Below are 13438 nucleotides of genomic sequence, written 5' to 3' on the forward strand. Positions count from 1 at the left end.
TCTAACCAGACCTATGTTATTGGTAATTTAGATTACTTTCAAGTTTTCCATATTTTAAGGAATCTGCAATGATCATCCTTGAATCATGTTTGCTTACCTTATCTGATTATCTTCTCCTAATAAATACCAAGATGTGGAATGACTGAGCCAAAGGATATACACATTTAAAATATTGTATTGCCAAACTCTCCGTCAGAAAGACAATACTACTCACATTTTCCTCTATGAATGCAAGAGAGTGTTCATTTCCCTTTAATCTTCTTTGCCAATTCTCAGTTTTAAAAGTCTTTACCAACCTAATAGGCCAAAAGATTTCCCATTCTTTATTTAACTTACATTTCTTTGACTATTCATATATTTATTTTATATTCTTGCATTTATTACTTTTGAATAGCTTGTTTGTAGCATTTAGCAAAGTTTCTTTTTTTTTTTTTTTTTTTTTTTTTACTTATTTGTGATAACTTTTGGTAAATTGGGAATAGTCCCCCTTTGTAAGCTGTGTTGTAACCATGTTTCAGTTTATCATGTGTCTTTCAGCCTTGATTATGATGAGTTTATCGATAAAAAGGTTTGAAACTTTATTTAGCCAAAGTTACACATTTTTTTGTACCTGATTTGTAACATTTGAGAGGCATCATTAGAAAGGCCCTCTTCACCTAAACTTTCTAAAAATGTTCACTCATAGTATATAGGCTCTTACAGTTTTATTTTTTACATATAATCTGGAAATTGCTTTGGTATAAGAAGCAAGGTAGTGATCCAGCTCTTTATTTTTCCCTCTAACACCCACTGTGGTCATCTCAACACCACTTATTAAATGGCCTATGTTTTTTACCCAATAATTTGAAATTCACTCGTCTCCCTAACTTTTTTTGTTTTTTTTGTTCATTGTTTTTTTTAATTAATAAATTCAAGGCTGCAGTCATCAGGAGGCTGTGCTCCTTCCTGCCACGGCAGAGGAAGGATAAGCATTATGCTCATAATATGGTTTTATAATCATAACCTGCAAGTGGCCTTAAGCTGAAACTGAACTTCTTGGCTCAGTGCTATGAAAAAGAAAACCATGGCATCAACTAGACGAAAAACATAAGATGTTATGCTTGGCAGGTATTCCATACCTCTTTAAGCAACAATGAATAACCCTAATCATAAGACAACTCAGCTACTTAGGGTTTTTCTGTGGAGCTAATGCTTCCTGATGGATCTACACAATGTAGGTCTGCCCCAAATTAGATGATCTACAGATACCATCCTCAGCCTCCTTTGTGATGGAGAAAGATCACTGGGAACACCTGCCGTTTAAATTGTTGATGCTCAAATAAATCTTCATAATGCTTTATGGATTGGAATTCTGGGTATTCAGTGAAAATTTGTGGAAGGGCTTGAGATGATTCAAAGCTCTACTTCTGCGAAAAATGGTTCTGCCAAAGGCACCATGACAGGCCCCTGGTAACAGAGTAGAATGACTGTCTGGGAATCAATACCAGTTGGACTTCTAAATGTTCACATGGAGAAGGAAGCTCTGCTACCTGTCTTCCTGGCATTTTAAGTATATGGGTATCTCTGATTAGCAACTAAGAATCTTGGTGTTATTCATACTAGTTTAGAGGAAGTCAACCTAACTTGACTGGAAACTTAGCACCTGCCCAAAAAACACCCTCTGACCCACAGGTGAGAGAGCCCACATGGTGAAATGTCATAAAGAAGTGATTTATTCTTCTAAGTATTATTAGGAAGCTAATGATAACCTTAGCCCTGCCTTTTCTGTGTGAAGATTTAATGGTATGCAGAGGCAAGATCACAGACATTCATATCAAGTACCATTTATGTCTTTTGGAAAACTGTAGCTGAAGACATTGGCTGTCATGTTACCCATATCACATAAAGGGGCCTCAGACCTAAAGGTGATATAAATAGATCATCTCAGGTGTCTAGTGCATTTAGCTCCTCTGTTTGCTTTAGTGGTTACTCTGCTTTAAAATATTTTTTCTTTGTATTTTAACATTGTGAGCTCCTTTAAGTCACTTTTGAAGTCTAGAGAATGTACGTGTCAGAAATGGAGGGACTTTAATTGTTTTGTTCGCCACTATATTCCCAGTCACTAGAAGAGGGCCTGCCCTGCGGTTTGTAGTCGATGTGTTGAACAAACAACTAGAAAATAAATGATTCAAGAAATATACACATACATATACATGCACAAATAAAAATTACCAGGTGTCTTGTGCAGGGACACTCATTTTACTAGCAATAATCCAAAGATAAAGAAAGTTTTTGTTTGTAATCTCTTTCATTCATTCAGTATATCTTCACCGCACATCTGCCGCATGCCAGAACCCCTCTGACACAGTTGTTGCTCCTGAAGGGCTCATACATCTACCAGAGTAAGTCAAGGGATCATCAGACAATCACGGGACAATGTAATGAGGACAATGGTAAGAGATGTGTGCAGATATCCAGGGAACTCATGGGAGCGCACTTAGCCAGCTGGAAATCCAGGGAGTAGGGGGCGGGGGCGTGGGGACCATTCTCCTGAATAAAGGTTCTGGCCAAGGTGCGCCTCTGTGGATGAGGAGGTGTCAGCTGCGGGGAGACAGGGGGAGGCAGGTGTGCCAGGAGTGCCAGGTGGAGCAGGGGGAACCAGCAGGCAGGAGGTGAGGAACGAGAAAGAGCTGGATGTGGCTATGGCATCAGGTAGACGACCGGAAGTGGTGAGAGGTGAAGCAACAGGGAAGAGGCAGCCTGACACACGCTGAGAGCCTGCAATTTTCCCTCTTGGCAATGGGGAGCTTTTCAGTGGGTTTATATCAGAAAGGGGCCTGGTGAGATCTGCACCTTAGATGGGTCGCCCTGGCTGGCTGGAAAATGAACTAGAGGGAGATAAGGTGCAGGTAGGCAGGACTAGTTAGCCCAGGTGAGAGTTGACAAGAGCTTGGAATAGCATGTGGTTACAGAAATGGAGAAACGCAAAGGAGAAATATTTTGGAGAAGATCATGTACTTTAATTCTCTCTTTCATAGTTGCTAGTGTTTTTATTAGCCATTTCTCTGCTTGCTTAGTGAGAGCAGCAGACAAGAAAAATGTAAAGCTGACCTTGCTAAATTTGCTTCTGGGGGTATACAGATCTTCAGATAAGAAAGCAGGTATTGGGAATATTTAAAAATTTATTTGTAAGGTTCATCTAATCCTATCACAGCAAGGGAAAGGACTTTAAGGTCACCCTATAGACTTACCCAAATACCTACACTTCAATTAAGATGAAAAAATAAATCATCTTTAAAATAGGTGTTAGAATATGACAGAATATAGAGACAATATTCTCAAAAGACACTCTCCCTGTCAGCAATCTTCCAGAAGAGTATCTTTGCAGTCATTTTTTTCTCTTTTCCACAGTGAGGATAAGACAGTGAGTTAGTAATTCAGCCCTGTTTTTCACAGCTGCCCCCAACATCTGACTGACGTTACCTTATGCACAATGAGCTCGTGAGTGCCATCTGGAAGAGTCCTACCATCTTCCTGCATCAGGGGGACGAAGGAGAAGCCAAACAACTTCTTCTCTCCTTTCTCCTTTGCTGTAGGGGAAAAAATAAATTAGTCAATTTTTTTGAGTTAATTGAAGTTTAGTTGATTTACAATGTTGTGTTAGTTTCAGGTGTATGGCAAAGTGATTCAGTCACATATATGTATATATATTTTTCAGATTCTTTACCCTTATAGGTTATTACAAGATATTGAGTATAATTCCCTGTGAAAATTAGTCAGTTATTTAAGTGAATGCTTACACAACTGTGTTCAGATACATAGACTGTGACGATGCGTGATCATCAAGAAATATACCCCCCGACACACACACACGCCAGCTCCTTTTACTCAATGCAGAGCAGCTTTTATGATGGGACCTCTATCTAGAGTAGCCACCCTCTAACCCCATATTCCTGCCTTATAATCTGCAAGTTACATTCCTTGACTAATTTTCTTCATGGGATTCACTATCTGAAATTATGGTGGGTTTTTTTTTGTTTTTTTTTAAATTTGTGGATTTCCTGTTTCTTCTCCTCACAACCTACCCTCCACTCCTGAACGTAAGCACCATTGAGGGCAGGATTCTTGTCTAATTAATTTAATCTATGCTTGGTATCTCAAAGAATGCCAAGAACATAGTAGGTTCTCAATAAATGTACAGTAAACAAATGAACGAGTGAATGAATGAATGTGAAATGCAATATTTTGCTTACTCCTCCTGGAAAGGGAGGCTCTCAGCTCTGCTTTGGTCCATGACAGAACTCTCCCTACAGCCACATGTGTAAACACAGAGCCTACGGAAGCCACCTCCTTGGAATAAGGCATGCTGAAAAACATAAACAGCATTCTATAGTTTGATAAGAGCTTCCTGCAGTAGTATTCTGGGAGTCGGAAATGAGGCAATGAGGTTTTCAGATGCCTAATTGTGAATTACAACAGCTAGAAATGTCAAGGGTCATTGGCAATTGTTTATAGAGAAGGAAATTGAGATCTTACAATGTCAGGTAACCTGTTCCAGATCTCTTCAGTACCACTGCAGTTCTTTCCACACACCTTCCTTTTCTCCAAAAATGGAGAAAGCATGGAAAGAACCTGGTTTGTTCAACTGGACCCTCTCCTTGTATTTAGACGTGTAGGGAAGAGTTGCAGGGCTCGCAGCCATTATGGGCTGGTTATACTTGATAGAGAAGTCCAGCTTTGGGATGCAGTAAGACCCTCAGTAGAGATGTCAGATATGCTGATCCTGAGGATTAGACAAGAGGCTCTAGCAACAAACACATTGCTTCCGGCATTTAACCACAGGGACGTGGAACCCTGCACAGAGAGTAGTAATTCTGGCTGGCTAGCTTAGGCCCCTAGCATGAGGACATCCCTGAAAATATGATTATAGCAACGGTTCTTCTTTTTAAATCATTGATTTCAACCCCAGAGGTTAACTGGGGAAGTATCAGTACTCTTTAAAGTTAAACAAAAGTCACAGCAAAGATCTCTGGGAAGAGATTTCTATGTCAATGAGAGTGCTGGGTATGGAACTTATGATTTAGGGGAGAAGACTTATTTACAAATAATTTTCTAAGTTGATTTGACTGTCATTTTGGTGTGGTTTTTGGTATTCAATTCGGAAAGATAAAAAGAATCCAAGATGCATAAAATTAGCAAAGATAAGGAACAAAGCAACAGTTTCCCCAAATTTGCCTTCTGCTATAGAATAAAAATAAATACCAAACAAAGTTTAAAGTGCATGGTCTTTTGTCCTGAGCTATTAGATCAGGATTAATAAACTGAATGGACTGTTACGTATAATATGCATAACATGATCCCCTTTTACTAATAAAAACCCTGAGTTTATGGATTCCACCTCCTAACTTTCCAATTAATCCTTTCTTGTACCTCAACTCCAACAATTCTGTCCCCGGGACCCCCAGTTTATTGACCCATCCCTCCATCCCCTCCACTCCAAGTTCCCATTTCTGTGGTCTATCATTCTAATCACTTCCTTGAAAATACCCTCAATCTCTCTCCCGTCCACACTTCCACTAATAACACTGCACCCTTGCAAAATCCAATTTGTGGCTCATTCCATGCCTACACTAATCACAGAAGTGCCCCGGGATAGGCAAACTTTCTACATTTACCTAATAAACTCACTCTTCTACTTTTCCAGACAATAATTTCATCCATTCTTCTCTCCTCTCAAGCCTCCAATACCTTGACACTTCCCTCACTTTCAGCTCATGTAGAGAGAATTCCCACATGCCCTAGCATCCACCTATTACCCACCTGCATCTGTCTTCCTGTACTAGACCTGAACTGCTCTTACCCAAGGCGAATTCTTAACCTTGAGCACCGGGTCCCCTGCTCCTTCCCCAACTCAAGGACACTGCTCCTACAGCTGTCCCCACTCTTCTACATCAGTTATTCCTCTCTACTGAATGATTTCTCTCTAACAAACATGCTTTAAAATCTCCATCTTAAAAAAGAACACCACCAAAAAACCAACTTCCGGTGACCCACTTTTTTTTATAGCTACTATCTCACTTCTCTGCTCACCTGTATTCTTTATAGCAAAGTTTCTCAAAAGATTTGTCTACACTCACTGCCTGCCCTTCCTTTTCTCCAGCTTACTCTTTGACTCACTCCAGCCAGGCTTTCAACACCACAAATCCACTAGAACAACTTGTCAGGTTCAATGACCTCCATGATGCCAAATCAGGTGATAATTTCTCTGTCCTTATCTTATTATCACTGGCACCTGACACACCTGATTAATCCCCTCTTGAAAAACTTTCTTCATTTAGTCTCCTGGATTCTATTCTTCCTCGATTCTTCTTCAACCTCACTGGCTATTCCTTCTTAATCCACATAATGGCTACTTTGCAATCTCCCCAAATCTAAAGGTGTCAGTGCCCCAGGGATCCATCCTTGGACTTCCCTTGCTATCTAAACTTACTTAGACATCTCACCAGTCTCATGGCTTTGAAAATCTTTGACATCTGTGATGTGCTGGAGCTGGCCTGTACTGGCTCACAAGAGCTGACAGTGTGCATCTTTCCCCAACTCCAAGATCAGTGACGTCAAGTTGGCAGCTTGAAATTGACCATGGTGGGAGTATTTACCCCATGGAATCAGCAAATGCTATAATTTAGGGCTTCCCCTTCCCTCTCCATCACCCTGAGTGCTGGTTAAATATTTACAGCACACCACTGAACTATATGTTCTCATTATCACATTTAAGTCTTCAGCTTGGATCTCATTCAACTGCCTACTCGATATCTTGAATGTCTAATAGATTTCTCAGCCTTAACATATTTAAAATGGAATGTTTGATTTTTGCTCTCCAAACAGATTCTTCCTGTTGTCTTCCCCACTTCATTAAATGACCACTTCATAATGAGGCCAAAATCTTGGGGTCAACCTTGAATTTTCTCCTTCTTTCACATCCAATCTGTCAATAAATCTGTAGAAAAGAATCAAACCATTTAAATCTCTTACTTGGAGGACTGCATAAGCCTCCTAAATGGCCTGTTCCCATCTGGCCCACCTACAATCTATCATCCATATAGCAGCCAGACTTATCTTCAATCTAAAACCTCTAATGCCTCTTCTCACTCCAAATAAAGTCCAAAGTCCTTCCCATGACCTAAAAGACAATAGGGGATCTGGCTCCCCTGCCACCTCTCTGATTCTCACCTCCAAACTCTCTCACTTGCTCCTTCTGGCCTCTTTGTTATTCCTTGAAAGTGCCAACCGTGTTTCGCGCCAACCATGTTTCAACCTCAAGTGTTTTATACTTACTGTTCTATATGCCTGAAATATTTTTTTCCCAGATACCCAAAGGCTCACACCTTCACTTCTTTTATGTTGTTGTTGACACACCTCTTTATCAGAGAGGTCTATCCTGACTGCCCTATGTAAAATAGCAACATAGCACCACTGCTTTCTAGCACCTAACTCCAGTTTAATCTTCTTCACTGTGTTTAACACTACTTGATATATTATAGATTTATTTGCTCAAGTGTTGTCTGTCTTCCCTCTCTAGAGCGAAAGATCTATGAGAGGAGGTATTTTGTTGTGTTCACTGATGTATTTTCAATGCCCAGTAAAATGGTTGACATATAGCAGGCATTTAATAAATATTTGTTTCATGAATAAATATTTTAAAATAAATACATGTACACACAAAGAACACTTGGAAGTTCATGTGATAAAATGACTACACTGATTATTTGTAGGGATTTTCTTTCTTCTTTACATGTTGCCGTTTCTTCTGAATTTTAACAATGAACATTAAAAAAAAAACAAAAAACTCTGTGGACAATGTTTGAAGTACAAGGACAAGATGGCAGAGATGTAACAGGTTCTACTGAAAATCACCTTTAGTCCAGTTTCCAAGTTCTGAGTTATAGTAACTTTCTCCAAATGTTCTTTCTCCTTTTTCTCCCATTTCACTTTTATTTTCCTCTTTTTCTTCCTTAAAGCTCAAAGCTCATATTAGGCCCAAGTGAGAATTTATAACAAAGATTGGTGGAAAGAATGGTATGGCACCATGGAAAGTCCTTTATGCTGTCCCACTTTAAATCCTACCCATGAAACTCTTCTAGGAATTTGGAAGAATGGTAAGACCCTGCTAGCCATCTCCCTATATTCTGAAACATCCACAAAAGCATAACTTGTGGAGCTTCTGAGCTAATTCCAAAACATTCCAAAGTCCCAACAACAAGACAAAGTCCTTCTCCCCTCCCTGAATCTTGGGCGAGTTACATAGCACTCAGGCAAGGTCATCACATATCTACTGGCAATGCCTCCATTCCTTTCAGACTGGAGAGGAGCCTGCTGCTTCCCCAGTAATGTGATTCTTCTCTATCTCTTGATTATTTTTTTAATATATAAATTTATTTATTTATTTATTTATTTATGGCTGTGTTGGGTCTTTGTTGCTGTACGTGGGCTTTCTCTAGTTGCAGCAAGAGGGGGCTACTCTTCGTTGTGGTGCATGGGTTTCTCATTGCAGTGGCTTCTCTTGTTGCAGAGCACGGGCTCTAGGTGTGCGGGCTGCAGTAGTTGTGGCGCATGGGCTTAGTTGCTCCACGGCATGTGGGATCTTCCCGGACCAGGGCTCGAACCCATGTCCCCTGCATTGGCAGGTGGATTCTTAACCACTGTGCAACCAGGGAAGTCCTTCTCTTGATTATTATACTGCTCTTGAAGCAAGATTCACCAGAACCTTCTCTGGTCACAATGTACACTACTAGAAGTGCACACTTCTGGGGCACAGGGAAAACCAGAAGATCCCTGGATTGGGGGCTGGTGGAGGCAGGGAGTGGGGGCTTCAGAGGGTGGTAATGAATGCAAAAGAATTAAAATAGAGACAACAGGAAATGATAACTTTACGGATAAGTAATGTCCACATGAATAAATCCTGTAACGTCTGTATGTCTTGGGTTTTTTAGATCTATAAAATGGGGAAATTACTTCACATCATCTCTAAGACCTGTTTGAGTTGACATTACTTGATCCTCATTTGAATACTGTTTGAGAATGCACGGTGATGTAGATATATGCAAATCAATATGAATTGGAGCCAATCAGAGGCTTTTCTTGTGACTTCACATGCCTAGGAAAGTCCCCGAGGGTTCCCCTGAGCTGTCTGAGAGCTGGATCAGCTCTTGGCTGGAGAGACAGCAGATGAGTCAGGACTGCCTGAAACCACCTGAGCCAGTCAGGTCTTTACTGCTGCATCTTCTCTTTCTATCTAGTCTTTCCAGAATGTGAGAGTGATGAACTGGTTTTTATGAAAGTGACCAACTTAAGAAGAACCCTGTAGGTTTCCATAGGTATTTTGTTTCCTTCCCCTCTTGCATCTATGTTTCCACAGAGGTTATTGGTTCTTCGAGAAGTGAGCCCATTCACCTCCCAGGACTTCACTCACCTTCGTTTCTCCCTTGTGGAGGTCTCTGGTTTGTCACACACTTTCTACAGATTAGCCCACACTGTTGTTTCAGCTCAGTTAGCAGACTACCCAGCACAACAAAGCCATGGAGACAATCCTGCCAAACACTTACTGGAACAATGCCGAAACTCGAAGCGGATGTGCGCTCCCCTGAATTTATCCACAGGGATAGGAAGTTTCAGTAGCTCAGACCACCTGGGACTGTTGTTATGATAAAGCACAAAGGAGTGGTACTCGCTAGCTGGTGGCTCTCCAGAGCCAAAGGAGATAAAATCCTAATAAAGGAAATATGCAGGTTAAAGACAGCTTCATTTCAAGATGATGTGGGGAGGAGCAGAGCAATTGCTTTGCTCTATCTGCCTGCTCCCCAAAGAGCACTTCATGTGAAATTACCTCCTCAGTTCTTTACAGGCCTGTTTCTGCACTTGCTTCTGCTGACAGGCTGTGTCTGTTTCATGCTGAGGCTGCTCTCCCAGGGTCTACTCGGCTAAGGGTGGACCTCAGTGACATGAGTGAGATGGGCAACTGCGTGCCCAATTTGGAGTCAACTACATGATAAAATTCTCAACTTGCCACAGCCAAAAGCCTGTTCTGTGCCTTCCTGTAAAACTCACTAAGCCCCGGGCTCACTTCCATAACGGAACCTGATATTATCACCCCAATTAGTAATAGCTTAATCCTCACGCCCTATTTTGGTTAAAATGAAAATACATAGGATGACATATGATTTTTGTTTCGTTTTACCAATTGCCAAAAGCAAAAGTATGCATCTTCAAAACTATGACAGATGAAAGGGGAAAAATGAAATGGCATAAAAATGCTGCATTTAAGGAATAGCTGTTATGAGGACATTGCTGACACAATTAAACAAACTGTAAAAGCCTTTTTTTTTTCCTACTTTCTTTTCTGAAAGGCATTTTCATAATTAAAAAAAAAACTACACAGGGGTGGAAAAGAAAAATAAGATTGGAAATACTGCAAATCAGAAACTAACTGATCGCATTAAAGATGAACCCAAAGCAAGGATGTGGAATTGTTTTACCAAAAAGAATCCAGCTTTAACGTACCTTCAAGGTCTGGCTGCTACTCTCTACAACGAACATCGTAACTTCCACATTTCTGGCCACACTCTTTCCTCCTTTCTCAAATTCTCCCCTTTCTATAGTGATGTATAAATCATTCCGCATTTCACCTAGTAGGAGAGGAAAATTGAAACTATGTTATATATAGTAAAAAGTGTAATAAAGTACTCTATCAAGAAAAACTAGTTCATAAAAAATAGTGTTATAGCATACATATAAAAGTAAAATATACAATATTTATACTTTTATAAAAAGGTTCCCACCCTTACTACCAACATCCAAGAAAAGCAAAGGCCAGCTTCTGCTAGTCTGAATTAGCAATACTGAAGATGCACATTTAGGAGGACAGTACTGGGCCTGGGTAGGAAGGTGTTGTCAAATTTCACCATTTTTCAATATTTCCCTCATTTCATTTATGAGGTGCGATTACAAAATGACAACCTAGCAGGGGTGGCTCAAAGAAACTAGTCTTCATACTTTATAGTCACAGCATTTAGAGAAGAAGAAATACCTAAATGGAAGAAAATGATAGGACTGCAGAGGGTACAGTTACAATTTAAATCTTTTCCAAAATTCATGGATGAAATGATCTCACTATTGGAAGACTCCAGATTAGTGTTTATGAACACAGATGTAGAATAAGTCAGTCATACAGACACACCTGGCTTAATATTTCTTGCCATCAAGCTATAAAACAAATGAGAAAGGCCCTGGATTCAAACTGACATAGTCTATGTACACATATATCATTTAGTTTTGTTTCTCCATTGGCTATTTATAAACTTGAATGCTTTTTCATCTTGCCCCTTTCTTATTACTGCAAGAAAAAAACAGAATATAATGCCAACTAGCAAAGAGAGGCAAACACGCTTGACAGCATGCTTTGATCTCTCCTGTAAGAATTAAATTAGGGGTAAGCAGTGAGTGGATACGGACATGACAAGTAAGTAAACAAAGTGTGACTAGAAAGTTTTTGAAGGTAAGTGTTGGTGAGGTTGGCAAGGTTGAATTTACTTTTACTTAACATAGCTTTCAAACATTTGAAGGCCCAAAAGCAATATTTTTTTTTTCCTAATAAAAAATCTCTCCTTAAGAAAGTAAATCACCAGAAGGAACAATAACCACACAAATATGCCCACACTTGGGAAATTTCTCAAACTTCCTGACCAAAGTGTTTATAAGAAAGTACCCTAGCTTTCAAAACCATGAAGGAATACCAGTGTGCCTGGTAACCTTCCTTCATAAAGACCAACTTTTAATGAGAACATCATTTGCAAATGACTTTGGCTGAACAGGAAACAGATGGGCCACAAAAGAGAGAAACTGAATAAGCTCTAAAAAGGATGAAGTCTCACCCACCCTTTACAAAGAGTATATAAGGAATACATTAGTGGAAACAACTAATACAATGGTCTCTGTCTTATGAATTTCTCAGTACTCTCATACAACTCACACAAATCAACCTGGAAAGGCAATGAACTTGGAATTCCAGGAGAAAAGCAACGTATTTCAACACATGTAAAATTATATGTGTATGCTTTGAAGGTTTTTTGTTTTAACCATATCCATTAAAAAAAATTTTAAGAGAAAACGGTCCAGTAAATTTTACAAGTTTTCTAGTTTTTTTATAACCCAGTTCGTTTAATTACTATAAATTTATCATTTTATATATATATGTATTCATACATACATAACACACATTCTCAGTGCTATTTATTTTAACAATTCCATTGTAGAATAAATAAGCTCACAAACTTTGTCCTCTGAAGCCATCAATTTCAACTCAAAACAGGTCTGCAATGCTAATGGTCTGCACACGTGCTATTTCAACAATCCGAGAGGAAATTCTTGACAATAGTTTTCCCGCGAACAGACTTGGCAGGTAAAAAAACAACACAAAAATCAAGGTACTTCAGAGCAAAAGATGTTAGTTAACAGTAGTAAAATTCCTTTGCTTCTTGGAGTAGGTGACACATGATGAGTGGCCGTGCTTACACACAGACTATAAAACACACACTGATTAATGGGAAGTACAGCTACAGGAGTTTTTACCTTGGAAATTTCTCATAGTGAGTGATTAGCTTGTCCAAACCACATGGGGATTAACTGTCACGCAAAACGGAGAGTTAGTGTTTCTTGGGAGGGGGACTTCCAACTCTCACCTGTTGGAAGGACCAGCAACTCTAACTTAAGCAAAGACGGGGGGGCAGTGAGGGAGGTTTGCAAGGCAACCTGTCTCCCCCTGCTGTGTGCAGGCTGGCCCTAGAGAAGAACAGGGGTGAAGGGACAGTAACATACTGCCAGTGCCAGGAAATTCTTTCTTCGTGTATTCATTCAGCAAATATACCGTGAGCACCTACTATGTGCCAGATATTATTCTAAGCCCAGTAGATTCAGCAGTGAACAAAGCAAAAATGCCTTCCCTGTGGAGGGATTCTAGTAGGAGTAGGTCTTGAACAAAGAAGTAAAACATAGAGCACACTGAATAATGCTAAGTGCCATGGATAAAAGTAAGAGGAGACGGGGTGTTGAATGGAGGAGAGGGGGTGTCACATGAGAGAGGCCCTCACTAAGAGGATGAGACATCTGTGGAAGCTATGGGGTGTTTCCAAAGGGACCAAAGTTAAAAATGGCCTGTACTTCCCAAATGGACCCCTAGAGCTGGTTTAGCTTATAACTTAGCTGGATTCTTCTCTCTCTTCTGAATTCAAATAAGCCTAAAAAAATGTAGGGTCACAGGAAGACTGGAATAAGGAGATCTGGATTCAAGTCTTTCTCTGCTACTGTCTCTTCTCTGTGACATTAGTCTAGACAGGGTAAGATAAACCTTGGGGCCTCAAGTGTCTGTGTTATTAAAGTGGGGAAGGGGTAAAGGCAGAGGTAGGGA

General features: G+C 40.0%; 1 protein-coding gene across 3 annotated transcripts in view; it reads right to left on the bottom strand.

The window, feature by feature from the left end:
- DOCK4 (dedicator of cytokinesis 4) overlaps positions 1 to 13438 on the bottom strand; it is a 490817-nt gene that overhangs the window by 178363 nt on the left and 299016 nt on the right. For all 3 annotated transcript variants that reach the window (XR_014266607.1, XM_082472224.1, XM_082472223.1), the window contains exons 14-16: positions 10537 to 10661; positions 9582 to 9744; positions 3463 to 3569 (exon numbers count right to left, since the gene is read on the bottom strand). Coding sequence is in view for 2 of the 3 variants with exons in the window: in XM_082472224.1 (XP_082328350.1) it covers positions 3463 to 3569; positions 9582 to 9744; positions 10537 to 10661 (395 nt within the window). In the remaining variant the exon portion in view is untranslated. The remainder of the gene's footprint in view (positions 1 to 3462; positions 3570 to 9581; positions 9745 to 10536; positions 10662 to 13438) is intronic.

The sequence above is a fragment of the Balaenoptera physalus genome (genome assembly GCF_965194825.1).
Source record: "Balaenoptera physalus genome assembly, chromosome: 8".
Taxonomy (NCBI): domain Eukaryota; kingdom Metazoa; phylum Chordata; class Mammalia; order Artiodactyla; family Balaenopteridae; genus Balaenoptera; species Balaenoptera physalus.